The sequence below is a fragment of the Carcharhinus amblyrhynchos genome, chromosome 5 (genome assembly GCF_965287045.1).
Source record: "Carcharhinus amblyrhynchos chromosome 5, sCarAmb.v2.hapA, whole genome shotgun sequence".
Lineage (NCBI taxonomy): Eukaryota > Metazoa > Chordata > Chondrichthyes > Carcharhiniformes > Carcharhinidae > Carcharhinus > Carcharhinus amblyrhynchos.
The window spans coordinates 95,951,714-95,966,000 of record NC_137328.1 but is presented as its reverse complement, the minus strand read 5'-3'; the positions used below and the strand labels follow the sequence as shown (position 1 = coordinate 95,966,000).

Here is a 14,287-nt window from a genome sequence, read left to right as displayed (position 1 = left end):
TGCTAGATAGAGGCTACATGTTACAGGTTTAAACCCAACTCAGTTGTCTCCGGGAGAATTTCCTCAGCTACTGGAAGTCGGCGGTCTGGGAGGATGTGAGTGAATGGCAACTTTGGCCATTTGACCTTTGGTTTATAAATAACCCTGGTGTCTTCAATAAAGCCTCACCTGTCATGATGGTCAGCATGGTCTGGATGGGAGGACTGTTGAACTCCACTAGCATTCGGGTGGCACAGTGGTTAGCACTGCTGCCTCACAGCCCAGGGACCCGGGTTCAATTCCTGGTTCCTGCTGTCTGTGTGGAGTCTGCATGTTCTCCCAGTGTCTGCGTAGATTTCCTCCAGGCCCTCCAATTTCCTCCCACAATCCGAAAAATGTGCTGGTTTGGTGCATTGGCTATGCTAAATTCTCCCTCAGTGTACCCGAACTGGTGCCAGAGTGTGGCAACTAGTGCATTTTCACAGTAACTTCAGCAGAGCTAATGTAAGCCTACGTGAGACTAATAAATAAACTTAAAAAAGAACTCCTGCAAGTTCAATTTTGATGGACCAAACTTTGTTCTGGAGAGAAAGTGTCTATGTCACCAGGGCCTGTTTTTTCTCAAATGGCCAACCTTTCAGGAAGGCAAAGTCCTTCAAAAGGCACTCTGAAACTCTCCTCAGAAGCACTGATATTTTGACTGGGAGGAGTTTGCCACCAACCATTCAAAATGTTGACAACTTATCCATCAAGCTGCATCACACTTTGAGTCACAATGTCTTAACAATGAGGCAAAGTAGCAGCGGAGAAAGGAAGTGGATACTACACTCCAGATCCTACTACGTCATGGGACATCCTGCCCCAAGTGCCCAAAGGACTAGGTCAAGAATCACCCTGTTTAATCGCATGAAGGCCCATGGCAGAAACTCAAGACCCTGAGTGAATATCATCCTTGAATTGAGAGACAGCTGCCACCACTAACAACTAGGCCCCAATAGAATCATAGAGGTTTACAGCATGAAAACAGGCCCTATGGTCCAACTTGTCCATGCTGCCCTTTTTTTAAACCGCTAAGCTACTCCCAATTGCCCACATTTGGCCCATATCCCTCTATACCCATCTTACCCATATAACTATCTAAATGCTTTTTGAAAGACAAAATTGTAACTGCCTCTACTACTATGTCTGGCAGCTTGTTCCAGACACTCACCACCCTTTGTGTGAAAACATTGCGTCTCTGGACATTTTTGCATCTCTCCCCTCTCACCTTAAACCTATGCCCTCTAGTTTTAGATGTCCCTACCTTTGGGAAAATATATTGACTTGATCTGTGCCCTTCATTGTTTTATAGACCTCTATTAGATCACCTCTCAGCCTCCTACACTCCAGAGAAAAAAGTCCCAGTCTATCCAACCTCTCCTTATAACTCAAACCATTGTGTCCTGGTAGAATCCTAATAAATCTTGTCTGCTCTCTTTCTAGATTAATAATATCCTTTCTATAATAGGATGACGAGAATTGCACACAGTATTCCAAGTGTGGTCTTACCAATGTCTTGGACAACGTCAACAAGATGTCCCAACTCCTGTATTCTGACCAATGAAATCAAGCACACTGAATGCCTTCTTCACCACTATGTTCACCTGTGACTCTACTTTCAAGGAGCTATGAACATAAACCCCTAGATCTCTTTGTTCTGTAACTCTCCACAACACCCCACTATTAAGTGTAAACAGCCAATACACATTGCTTACACATATCACCCAATTCCTGTATATTTTTCACAAGAGCTTTGATTGAGGCATCCATAACATTTTTAAAATTTATAATAAAATTTGGGAAATCTATTTAGTTTTAGAACACTTATTTAATAATTCACAGAATTTTAATCTAAAATGTACAGGGAATCAGACATTTTGATATATCCATATTCAACACAGCAACCAAGTAACCATTTGTTCAACTGTTTATGTAGTTATTCCTCACTCCTCACAAACTGCCCCTGCTCCAGTTTTATTGATACATTTGCTGCCAATGCAGAGAATTCCTGATTGGTACTAGTTTGCACTGGACATTTGTTTTTCAATCTGACAATTTCCATCACAGATTAGATTTTTTAAAAATGGTAATTTTTCATAGCTACTTAGCAGGATAAGACCATAAGACTATAAGACAAAGGAGCAGAATTAGGCCATTCAGCCTATCGAGTCTGCTCCGCCATTCAATCATGTCTTTCTCATCCCCATTCTTCTGCCTTTTCCCCATAACCTCTGACCCCGTTATTAGTCAAGAGCCTCTCTATTTCTACCTTAAAGACACTCAATGACCTGGTCTCCACAGCCTTCTACAGAAAAAGAATTCCACAAATTCACCACTCTCTGGCTGAAGAAATTCCTCCTCATCTCTGTTTTAAAGGATCGTCCCTTTAGCTTGACGTTGTGCCCTCTGGCTCTAGTTTTTACTACTAGTGGAAACATCCTCCCCATGTCCACTCTATCCAGGCCTCTCAGTATCCTGTAAGTTTCAATAAGGTCCGCCCCTCATCCTTCTAAATTCCAACGAGTACGGACCCAGAGTCCTCAACCATTCCTCATATGACAAGCTCTTCATTCTAGGGATCATTCTTGTGAACCTCCTCTGGACCCCTTCCAAGGCCAGCACATCCTTTCTTAGATTTGGGGCCCAAAACTGCTCACAATACTCCAAATGGGGTCTGACCAGAGCTTCATACAGCCTCAGAAGTACATTCCTGCTCTTGTATTCCAGCCCTCTTGACATGAATGCTAAAGTTGCATTTGCCTTCCTAACTACCGACTGAACCTGCAATGTTAACCTTAAGAGAATCTTGAACAACGGCTCCCAAGTCTCTTTGTGTTTCTGATTTCTTAGGCATTACCCCATTTAGAAAATAGTCTATACCTCCATTCCTCATTTCAAATGCAAAACCTCACATTTTCCATGTTGTATTCCATCTGCCACTTCTTTGCCCACCCTCCTAACCTGTCCAAGTCCTTCTGCAGCACCCGCCCCCCGTTTCCTCAATACTGCCTGTCCCTCTACATATCATTGTATCATCTGCAAACTTAGCAACAATGCCTTCAGTTCCTTCCTCCAAATCGTTAATGTGAAACATTGTGAAAAGTTGTGGTCCCAACGCTGACCCCTCAGGCACATCACTAGTCACTGGCTGCCATACTGAAAAAGACCCCTTTATCCCCAATCTCTGGTTTCTGCCAGTCAGCCAATCCTCTATCTTTGCCAGGATCTCACTCTTAACACCATAGGCTCTTAACTTATCTGACAGTCTCCTTTGCGGCACCTCGTCAAAGTCCTTCTGGAAATCTAAATAAATCACGTCCATTGATTCTCATTTATCTAACTTCCTTGTTACCTCCTCAAAGAACTCTTTCAGATTTGTCAGATATGACCTCCCCTTGACAAAGCTGTGCTGACTCAGTCCCACTTTATCACGCATTTCCAAGTACTCTGCGATCTCATCTTTAATAATGGACTCTAAATGATAGAATATATTTATAAAGTGCATCCATTAGCTAACAATCGGTACATACTATATCATTAGCTGGCTATGTTTCTAATTTCCAATTGCACTGAGGCTAATTGCATTCACTGTTATTTTTACACAAATTGCATAGCAACATGAGATGATGGGAGATACAAGATTAAATGAGACATATAAGATGATGAATGGGCTGGATAGGATAGAGGTGGAGAGACTCTTCCCGCTCAGAAAGGATAGTAGGACTAGGGGGCACAGCCTCAAGATAAAGGGGGGGCGGTTTAGAACGGAGTTGAGGAAGAACTTCTTCACTCAAAGGGTGGTGAATCTCTGGAATTCTCTGCCCATTGAAGTGGTGGAGGCTGCCTCGCTAAATATTTTTAAGACGCGGGTTGATGGGTTTTTGATAAGAGAGGGGATTAAGGGTTATGGGGAGAGGGTGGGAATGTGGAACTGAGCCACGACAGATCAGCCATGATCTTATTGAATGGCGGGGCAGGCTCGAAGGGCTAGATGGCCTACTCCTGCTCCTATTTCTTATGCTCTTATGTAAATGTGAGAATCCAAAAGTTGCTATTTGAAAGAAAAGCATTGCGTTGCTTGACTCGCCATCCTAATGTATTAAGCAATGTGAAATTCCTGTACTTGCATCGTAGGTACAAACCAAACATGTCATCGCAGGGGCTTATCAATTTCAATCCAGGTATGCTTTTTATATGGGAATTAAAGAAGATCAGGATCAGGGCAAATGGTTCCTTGCGCCTACTCCACAATTCTATAACATCATGTGATCTTCTACCTTAGTTCAATTTCACCCCACACCCCTTTGATTCCCTCAGGGTCCAAAAAAACCTATCTCCTCCAGTTTCAACAACTTGAGTATCCAGATCTCTGGGATAGAGAATTGCAAATATTCACAATCCTCAGAGTGAAGGCATTTCTCCTCATCTCAATCCTAAATGGCTACCTATCACCCTGAGACTATGACCCTTTGTTCTAATCTCTCCAGCTAGGGGAAACCAGTCACTCATCATCCATCCTGTTGCTTTATTTTCAAACATAAACTCGCCCTCTCACCTAGAAGCTCAGAGATAAATGGCACAGAAGGAAGTCATTCAACTCATTGCATCCATACTACAAGCAACTGATTTAATATACTCTTTAAAATACTCTGCCAATAAAATACAAATCAAACTTTGAAACTGATAAAAGATTTCCTGTAAGTTCTTGGTTCATTAATGAACAATTTGTCAATCTGTCATATTGGTTCAATTGCATAGCTTACACTGAATCCTATCAAAACTGGCAAGACTTTGACATACACCCAGCTTCTTTGCTGGGAAGTATTAATATGCTAAAATGACCTGACCCAAACTTGCAGCCTTCCAATAAAATACATTGTCACAAACTCTGCTGTAAATGAGGCGAAACTTGCAAATCATGAAGGATGTGTTTCATATGCAGGGAGTCATGCCTTATGCAAGACTTTATATAACACTTTAGGAATCTAAAAAAAAAGATGGAATGTCAACAAAAAGAAAATAACTTAGTTTTAAAGTTAAAATGTGATCCCACTGAAATTGCCAAAGAAGTTAGAAAGTTTATTTACATTAACTGAATTTTTCATCAAACTAATCTTTTGCATTCAAAAAGCTGGTTAAAAATGCAGCTGGAACCATGTTTATCCTTGATGATCACGACACTAACCTTGACATTTGGCTTGGTGGGAGATCCTGTACCCAGGAATGGGAACTATATTGGCATGACAACCAGTAAAGACTATATTTACACACCTGTCTGTCATATTTACTTGAGCTTTGTTCACCAGTGTGATGAAGAAAACTGATGGTGACCTTAGACTTCAGCAATTGTGAAACTGAATTTTGTAAACTATGGCTGAGATTAATAAACCTGTGTACCTCAGAGGTCTTTCACTTTCCTACAAGTCATGCAGGTATCTAGGGCAATGTCCTGCTCACCTTAATAGTCAGCATGCTTGCTGCAGCCTTATCAATAAATCAATGTAGCTCACCCTTGGATACACACAGGCAGCAGGTCGTGTCTTTTCATTGTGGCCTCATACATCCTTCAATGCAGCAGCTTTACTCTCATCACATTGTGCAGCATTCAGCAAGGACAGGCCCGTGGTTATACACTTTTGCTGGAGGTTTAGTGAATCACAATTAGAGTTAAAAGTTTATTTGTTTGTCACAACTAGGCTTACATTAACACTGCAGTGAAGTTACTGTGAAAAGTCGCCACACTCCAGTGCCTACTCAGGTACACTGATGGAGAATTTAGCATGGCCAATGCACCTAACCAGCACATCTTTCAGAACGTGGCAGGAAACCGGAGCACCCGGAGGAAACCCAGCAGACACGGGGAGAACTTGCAGACTCTGCACAGGGAGTGACCCGAGCTGGGAATCGAACTTGCTTCCCATGGCATAGTGCGACAGCAGTGCTAACAACTGTATCACTGTAACCTGCAGCATTTGTTCCTGCTACATGAGGTAATCTGCAAATAGAAAGTTTTTGTGCCCAGTGTCATAATACTTGGAAACAGCTTATTCAGTCTCTCTGCATACTTATCTGCTGCTTCCTCCACAAAGAACTCATTATTAGATCTTGGAGAAGCAGATGTTGTTTTGTTTGGCTCAGCTGGCTGGATCGCTGTTGTGGATCAGATTGGTGCCAACAGCATGGGGTTAGGAACATAGGAACAGGAGTAGGTCATTCAGCCCATCCAGCATTCTCCGTCATTCAATACAATCATGACAGATCGGACACTTCCTTGCCTTTCACACGCTATTTCCATAACTCTTTACATTACTGTTAATCAGAAATCTACTTTAAACATACTGAGTCTCCACAGTCCTCTGGGGTGAGATTTGAAAGATTCACAATCCTCTGTGTAAAGATATTTCTCCTTATCTTGGTCCTAAGTGACTTCCCCATTATTTTCAAATTGTGCCTCTGATTCATGATTCGCTAACCAAGGGAAAATCTTATCTGCATCTATGCTGTCTATTCCTTTAAGTATTTTGTAGGTTTCAGTGAGATCTCCTTTCATTCTTCACAACTCTACAGAATGCAGGCCCATTTTGCTCAATCTCTTTTCATAAGGCAATCCCACCATTCCCAGAACAAGTCTCGTTCAATTCTCTTTCCTGCTGGATGGATTTAGGAGCCCCCTCCTTGCCCTAAATACAATGAAGATTATGATGCTGTGGGTGGAGCACGTCATAGGGCAAAAAACTGAAGAAAGAAGGAACAACACGTCTAGTTGCCTATGGTTATGATGATTACCCTAATTACATTGACACTTAGTTACCTTGTAGTTGACAAACTATTGCCAGTGTCACAAACGCCCAAACTCACTGTTCCTCCAATTTTAACCTCTCCTTCTGCATCATCCTTTCCCCCAACACCGACACTCATGGCTTTCAGCTTTGCTGGCCCCATGCTGTAATTCTCTCCTTCAACATTGCTGTTCCTCCATCTGCTTTAGGATTTTCCTTCAAGCACCTAAAATCTCATTTGGCTCAGTGTCTGCTTACATTATTTTGCAGAGTAGGTTGGGATTATAAACATACACATCAGAAGGTGTATGACTTGCCAGAGGGAACGTTTTCTCCCTACTTGCTCTATCAAAATCCCTCAGAATTTTGAAAACCCGTACCAGGTCTTTCTTTAATCTTCTCGGTTCTAAAGGTGACTGATCCCACTCTTCCTGACCTCTTCTGCACCCTTTCGCTTTTCCAAGATAACAAACTGATTTTATTATTTTGCGATATTGGAGGGGAAACTAATAGTTTTTTGAATGTGGACATCACTTTAGACCATTTCAGTCTCCCAACTGCCCAATGTCACCCAGATAATCAGTGCCCAACCAGTTTTTCTTTCAACATTGAGATAAAGACTAGCAAGCCCCAGTGACTATTTGTTTTGAGATTTTATTTTAGCCAAACTCAAGCTTTCTTCTAATAGGAGTCATTTGATTACTTGCGTTACTGTTTTTTGCACGTGCATTGATGACTGCGTCCTCTTTTGTGAAAGGCGTAAGTAGTAATTCAGATTATTTACCAAAAGTTTGATCAAGGAAGTGGGAATTTCGACACTCAGAGGATGGTGTCTTTGGAGTTCTCTCTCCCCAGAAGGTTGTGGAATCTCAGTCAACAACTTGGTTCAAGACAGAGATCGATACTTTTTAGATATTGAAGACATTAAGGAACATAAGGATTATGCAGAAAATGGTATTGAGGTGTGTGACCAACCATGATCTATTTGAATGACAGAGCAGCCACGAGGGGCTGAATGGCCTACTCCTGTTCCCATTTCTTATATTCCAAGTGGTAGGTTGTAGATGAGAAATAGGGGATGATCAAGGTAGAACCTTGGAGGACATCGAGGTAATGATGTGGGAGCAGGGAAATAAACCATTGCAAGTGATATGCTGGCTACGAAAGGAATGGAATTTGATGAGTGCAATCCAGCTGCATGAGGGTGGAGAGGCATTGGAGGATGGTCAACTGTATCAAAGATCACATATATAAAGGCAAGATGAGATGATAGTCTATTATTGTCACAATCACATATAACGTAATTGTCACTTTGGCAATTTGTTTTGCTGCTGCAGAGTGGAGGAACCCAAATGGGCAGGTGGCATGGACTTGGAAGGTGACAGCATATCTGAAGCTTGTGGGGTGGAAAGGGAGGTTGGAAAAGGTGCAGTAGTTTGCCAGGATGGGGTTTTTGGTCTTTTGGTGTTTTTGAAGGACAGCAAATTCAAGGGAGAGGGGGAAGCGTACCTACGAAGAGAGAATTGCTAACAATATCAGCTAAAATGGGAGCCAAGAAGGTAAGTTGGGTGGTCAGCATTTTACGGGAATAGGGTCCAGGGAGCAGGATGCGGATATCACGAACAACATTAGCTCAGAGGGCATATGGGGAAATTGGAGAGAAACAGGAAGAATATGAAAGTTTGGGACTAGGACAGGGGGAACCTGAGAGGAGGTTTGGCCTGGTGGGTTTGAGAAAGGGATGCAGTAGTGGAAGCTGGTCAAATAGTCTCAATCTTAGCAACATGAGCTCCTTGATGTTTGGTGAGGGCAGAGGAGACAAGGATTAAGAGGGACCTGAGAAGATGGTTTGCAGTACAGAAAAGCAGCCAGGAATATCCTGGAATTGTGAGCAGTTTTGGCAATATTAGAGGAGGTCCCTACAGTACTTTATATGGTCCAGCTGGATTTGGCAACGAATGCCAAAATCAGTTGTTACTTTGTGTGACAAATCAGTGAGTGATTAATGTGAGGTAGTTATTTAGTAGCTTCCTAAATCTTTAATTTATTAAATCCAGAAATCAGTGATAATGGACACAGAAATACAAGAAAATATACTTTGCAGTTCAGAAGTCCGATTAGAGGGCCCCTTATTAAGCCCATTGAACAACATTTTAAAATAAAATAGTTATGGTAAAGGGAGCAGCTTAGTGTTCAAATACAGAACATTAACAGATGCAAAATTCATCATATCCTGAGTGGACTGTGAGCATCAATGAAAGGAACGTGGAAGGCAAGAAAATGCTTACCAAATCTGAAAGTATAAAACAATTAGTCATCAGGGTCCTGAAAGAAATGGCGGAGGTGATAGTGGATGCCTTGGTGGTTATTTTCCAGACGTTGCTGGATTCCAGGGAAGTGCCGGAAGATTGGAAAACGGCTAATGTTACGCCGTTGTTTAAGAAGGGTGCCAGGCAAAAGGCAGGGAATTATAGGCTGGTTAGTTTAACGTCTGTTGTAGGTAAAATGTTAGAATCCGTCATCAAGGAGGAAATAGCGAGGCATCTTGAGAGGAATTGCTTGATAGAGCAAACGCAGCACGGTTTCGTTAAAGGGAAGTCGTGTCTGACAAATTTACTGGAGTTCTATGAGGATGTGTCTAGGGCGGTGGATAGAGGAGAGCCGGTGGATGTTGTCTTTCTTGATTTTCAGAAGGCGTTTGACAAGGTACCTCACAAGAGGTTATTGCAGAAGGTCAGGGGACTTGGAGTTGGGGGTAGGGTGTTAGCGTGGATAGAGGATTGGTTGTCAAATAGGAGGCAGAGAGTGGGGATTAATGGGTGCTATTCGGATTGGCGGATGGTGACTAGTGGAGTGCCCCAGGGGTCGGTGCTGGGGCTTCAGCTATTTACCATTTACATAGATGATCTGGAAGAGGGAACTGAGTGTAGGGTGTCGAAATTTGCTGATGACACCAAGATTGGGGGAACGGCAAATTGCGCGGAGGGTGTGGAGAGTCTACAGAAGGATCTAGATAGGCTGGGCGAATGGGCCAGGAAATGGCAAATGGAATTTAATGTTGGCAAGTGCGAGGTGGTCCACTTTGGTAGGAATAATGGTAGGAAGGATTATTACTTACGTGGTGAAAAACTGCAGCAGGCGACGGTGCAGAGGGACCTCGGGGTCCTTGTGCATGAGTCGCAAAAACCCAGCTTGCAGGTGCAGCAGATGGTCAGGAAGGCGAATGGGATGCTGGCCTTCATAGCAAGGGGGATTGAATATAAAAGTAGGGAGGTCTTGCTGCACCTGTATAGGGCGTTGGTGAGGCCGCAGCTGGAGTACTGTGTGCAGTTTTGGTCGCCGTACTTACGCAAGGATATTTTGGCCTTGGAGGGAGTGCAGAGGAGGTTTACTAGGCTGATGCCGGAGTTGAGGGGGTTGAACTATGAGAGGCTGAATAAATTAGGCTTGTACTCGTTAGAGTTTAGAAGAATGAGGGGAGATCTCATTGAGACGTATAAGATGATGAATGGGATGGATAGGATAGAGGTGGAGAGACTCTTCCTGCTCAGAAAGGATAGTAGGACTAGGGGGCACAGCCTCAAGATAAAGGGGGGCGGTTTAGAACGGAGTTGAGGAAGAACTTCTTCACTCAAAGGGTGGTGAATCTCTGGAATTCTCTGCCCGTTGAAGTGGTGGAGGCTACTTCGCTAAATATTTTTAAGACGCGGGTTGATGGGTTCTTGATAAGAGAGGGGATTAAGGGTTATGGGGAGAGGGTGGGAATGTGGAACTGAGCCACGACAGATCAGCCATGATCTTATTGAATGGCGGGGCAGGCTCGAAGGGCTAGATGGCCTACTCCTGCTCCTATTTCTTATGTTCTTATATGTGCATTTACAGATTTTCAAGTCCAAATTCCTTTAGGAAAATACAGAATGTATTTGACATGGAACCACTTCATGTTGTGATTAAGAAGAAGGCCTTCAAAACAGAAATCATGACTGCATGTGTACAGGATGCTGTAGTATTGTATTGCAAACTATTTATAAATACTGTAAAATGTTACTGTATGACTTACGTTAACCACACAGTTTGGTAAAGGACCTTCTAAATTATCCAATGAAACTGTTCGCAAGAAGGAACTGAACATGTGCTAAAGGTGAAATTTTATTTAACATTTATTTATTAGTGTCACAAGTAGGCTTACATTTACACTGCAATGAAGTTACTGTGAAAATCCTCTCGTTGCCACACTCTAGCACCTGTTTGGGTACACTGGGAGAGAATTTGGCATGGCCAATGCACCTAACCAGCACATCTTTCGGACTGAGGGAGGAAACCAGAGTACCAGGAGGAAACCCATGCAGACTCTGCACAGACAGTGATCCAAGCTGGGAATCGAACCTGGATCCCTGGTGCTGAGGCAGCAGTGCCAGCCAACGTGCCAAAGAAATTTGACAAAAATACTATGACTTACTAAGACAACAAGTCTCTCTATTCAAGGTAAAATGGGGAACATTATTCTCTGTTTGCTTCATCTTAGAAAAATGTTGGCCTGAACCCAAAGTATGCTTCCCTGGTTTAAGAATGGACAAAAACACACTCCATCAAGCTGGCCAAACAATTTTGGAGCAAGTTTGAGGAATTATCCAAATAGAATTCCAAACTGAAGGTAGAAAAAAAAACATGCACGTTGCTGACTTGGGCATGCGCACAGGATCAATGATGCCCATATCCCCAAGGATATGTTATACAGGAAGGTTGCCCACGCCAAGGGACAAGCTGGGTGTCCAAAGTTCAGATTCAAGAATGCTGACCAGGGGTATGAAATGCCTTTAATCACAGCAAGTGGGAAACTGGGTGACGATCAAAGCAAATGGCGACATTAGCGGCGTGCAGGAATTCCCCATCACAGCAGAATGTGGCTTCAGAATCTCCTGAGCAGATGCCAACCCTGTAAACAGGCAGGGATCATCCCACACCACTGGCAAAGGACTACTTTTTGTGTGGTGACACTTGTGGCAGACTTTGTGTTTTCAGAATCAGCTTGTTCAGCCATCCAAAGAAGAGCAATGAATGATCACACCAGACCTCAGCAAAGTTCCATGTTGCATTTCCATCATCTCTTGCAGGTGGAAGGATAGCAATCACTTCCCGAAGTAATCATTATTGCTTTCTCTTTTCCAATATTAAATAGCCAGCTAGAAAAGACACAGTTTTATTAACACTACAGGAAAAAGTATATCATCAGGTTTTATAGTTTTATAATAGCTCACTGGTGCAGACAGTGACCAATGACATTTTTGCTAAAATTGTTGCTGTTAAAACTGCTCTCGCAAGCATTTCTTGGAACTTTTAGATGAGTGTACAAATGTATGGATTCTGATTTAAATTAAACCAAAAAGTGTGATGAATAAATAGTTTTTAATTTTATGTTTAAATCTGATGGAACTGTTCCAAGTTTTTTGTGGGATCTCTGGATATATTATAGTAAAATTGAGTGGGGGCACATTTTCCTTCTTTATCCTCCAAAGGCAGGTGGGAAAAGGTAGCATCCAAATTGCAACATGGTTCTTCTTACATGTATGGTTTTTGTCTTGAATCTTGCACAACTACTGTAAGAACTACAATTGTCAAAACACACTCATCTCCTTTCAATTCCTTTCTTCAATACTTGCTCTGTATCTTTGTGCGTTCTTTAAGTCTTGTTAGAAACAACAAAACTAGACCTTAGAAATAAATCCATTCTTTCAGACAACTGCATGACAGCAATAGTTTATGAAAGATGTCCAATACAGTTGTTCTACACTGTCCAATAATGCCTAGATCAGTTGAGTTACTCAGAAAGTAAGGCTGAACGTAGAGGCTTGAAGGTCCGTCTGCTAATTTTCCTTGTGTCTCGCAAAGGGTTAAGGGGCTTTTTTCCATTTGGTGTGTGGCAAAGCATGTCATCGAGACTCAGTGCTGTGATTTGTCCAGATTTTTTCAGCGTTTCACACACATCCTCAAACTGGCTTCGAAGCTCTGGGTTGTTCTCCAAGGTTTCACGCACCAAAGCCACCTGGATGATAAATGGATCCTCATTAATACTGTCTTATGATAAATAACCTGGCAGATCACATGCATTCTCCATGTCGCAAATGCGAATAGTTTGCCGATTCACAATAAAACTAAAAATTGGCAATAGACAGGGACAGATTTAATCTATCAGCAGCAATATACTTAATACGAAGGCTCAACCTTGCCCCTCGCCTGAAGTGTGGTGATCCTCAGGTTAAATCACCACCAGTCAGCCCTTCCGCTCAAAGGGGAGAGCAGCTTATGGTCATCTGGGACTATGGCAACTTTACCTTTCCTTTTACTTAACACAACTGAGTTGTCACAATGTTTTATTTCAAGGGCACAAAAGGGCAGAAAAACACGGAGCAAAGTCTGGGTAGATTATATTATTCATCCCGAGGAGTACCTGCATAATCTCCCTAGCTTTGCACCACAGCATATATTATGCATTTATTATGCATAACAAAAGGTGCACAATATATAAACCAGAAAATATATGAACAGCTAGGACAAGGTGGTGTAGCATTTCCTACAGATATAGAGATTACCTCAGCTAACACTCAGTTAGTCAAGTAACTGTCAGATGCTGTACTGAAACAGACAGAGTAGATCATTAAATGTGTGAGAATTATGTTATTGTTTTAATATTTGTGGGGAGTATTGTCCTACTCTGGAAAGAAGGCTGTGTGCCTGATTTAATTAAGTTGGGAAAAGGTTACTAGAGACAAGCTGTCTGGGAGGTCTAAGACATAAAATGATACAGGTGTTAGGTTTGTGTATTTGTAACAAGATATTCTGGTGGATTTGAGGTTCAAGTTAATAGGTCGGATCTAACATCTGCAATTTTAGATAAATTATATAGAATCATAGAATCCCGACAGTGCAGAAGGAGGCCATTCGGCCCATTAAGTCTGCACCAATTACAATCCCACATATTTACCCTGCTAGTCCCCTGACAGTGGCAATTTTGCATGGCCAATCAATCTGACCCATACATCTTTGGACTGTGAGTAAAACCGGAGCACCCGGAGGAAACCCCCACAGACACGGGGAGAACGTGCAGATTCCACACAGTGACCCAAGCCATGAGTTGAACCCAGCTCCCTGGCACTGTGAGGCAGCAGTGCTAACCTAATTTAAAGTAAGAGTTTGTTTGAATATTATAAAGGGAAGTCAGAAGTGACAAGATACATTTTGCATCTTACAGGAATTCCATGTGTAAACAAAACAGGATATATTACATTTTATTGACTGGAAGCAGAGACAAAATAGAAACATGAAAGGTTTTAGTTCCAAAAAACTGTGAGAACAATGGAACTGAAGATGAAGGGGTATGTTGAGTTACTTTGGAAAAATCTGGAGGTGCTGGCTGTGTGAGGCTGGGAGAAGGTGCAATTTGAATCAGCTATCCCCAGTCATGTCAGAAAAGCTTAGGGCTGCTAAAAGCA

At 42.3% G+C, this 14,287-nt stretch overlaps 1 protein-coding gene across 3 annotated transcripts in view; it reads right to left on the bottom strand.

Moving 5' to 3' along the window:
* Positions 1–10,672: 10,672 nt before the first annotated feature.
* Positions 10,673–14,287, bottom strand: part of ptcd2 (pentatricopeptide repeat domain 2) — a 37,466-nt gene continuing 33,851 nt past the window's right edge. For all 3 annotated transcript variants that reach the window (XM_080189236.1, XM_080189237.1, XM_080189238.1), the window contains one exon: positions 10,673–12,840. In XM_080189236.1, the coding sequence (XP_080045362.1) occupies positions 12,616–12,840 (225 nt within the window). In that variant the 3' untranslated portion in view covers positions 10,673–12,615. The remainder of the gene's footprint in view (positions 12,841–14,287) is intronic.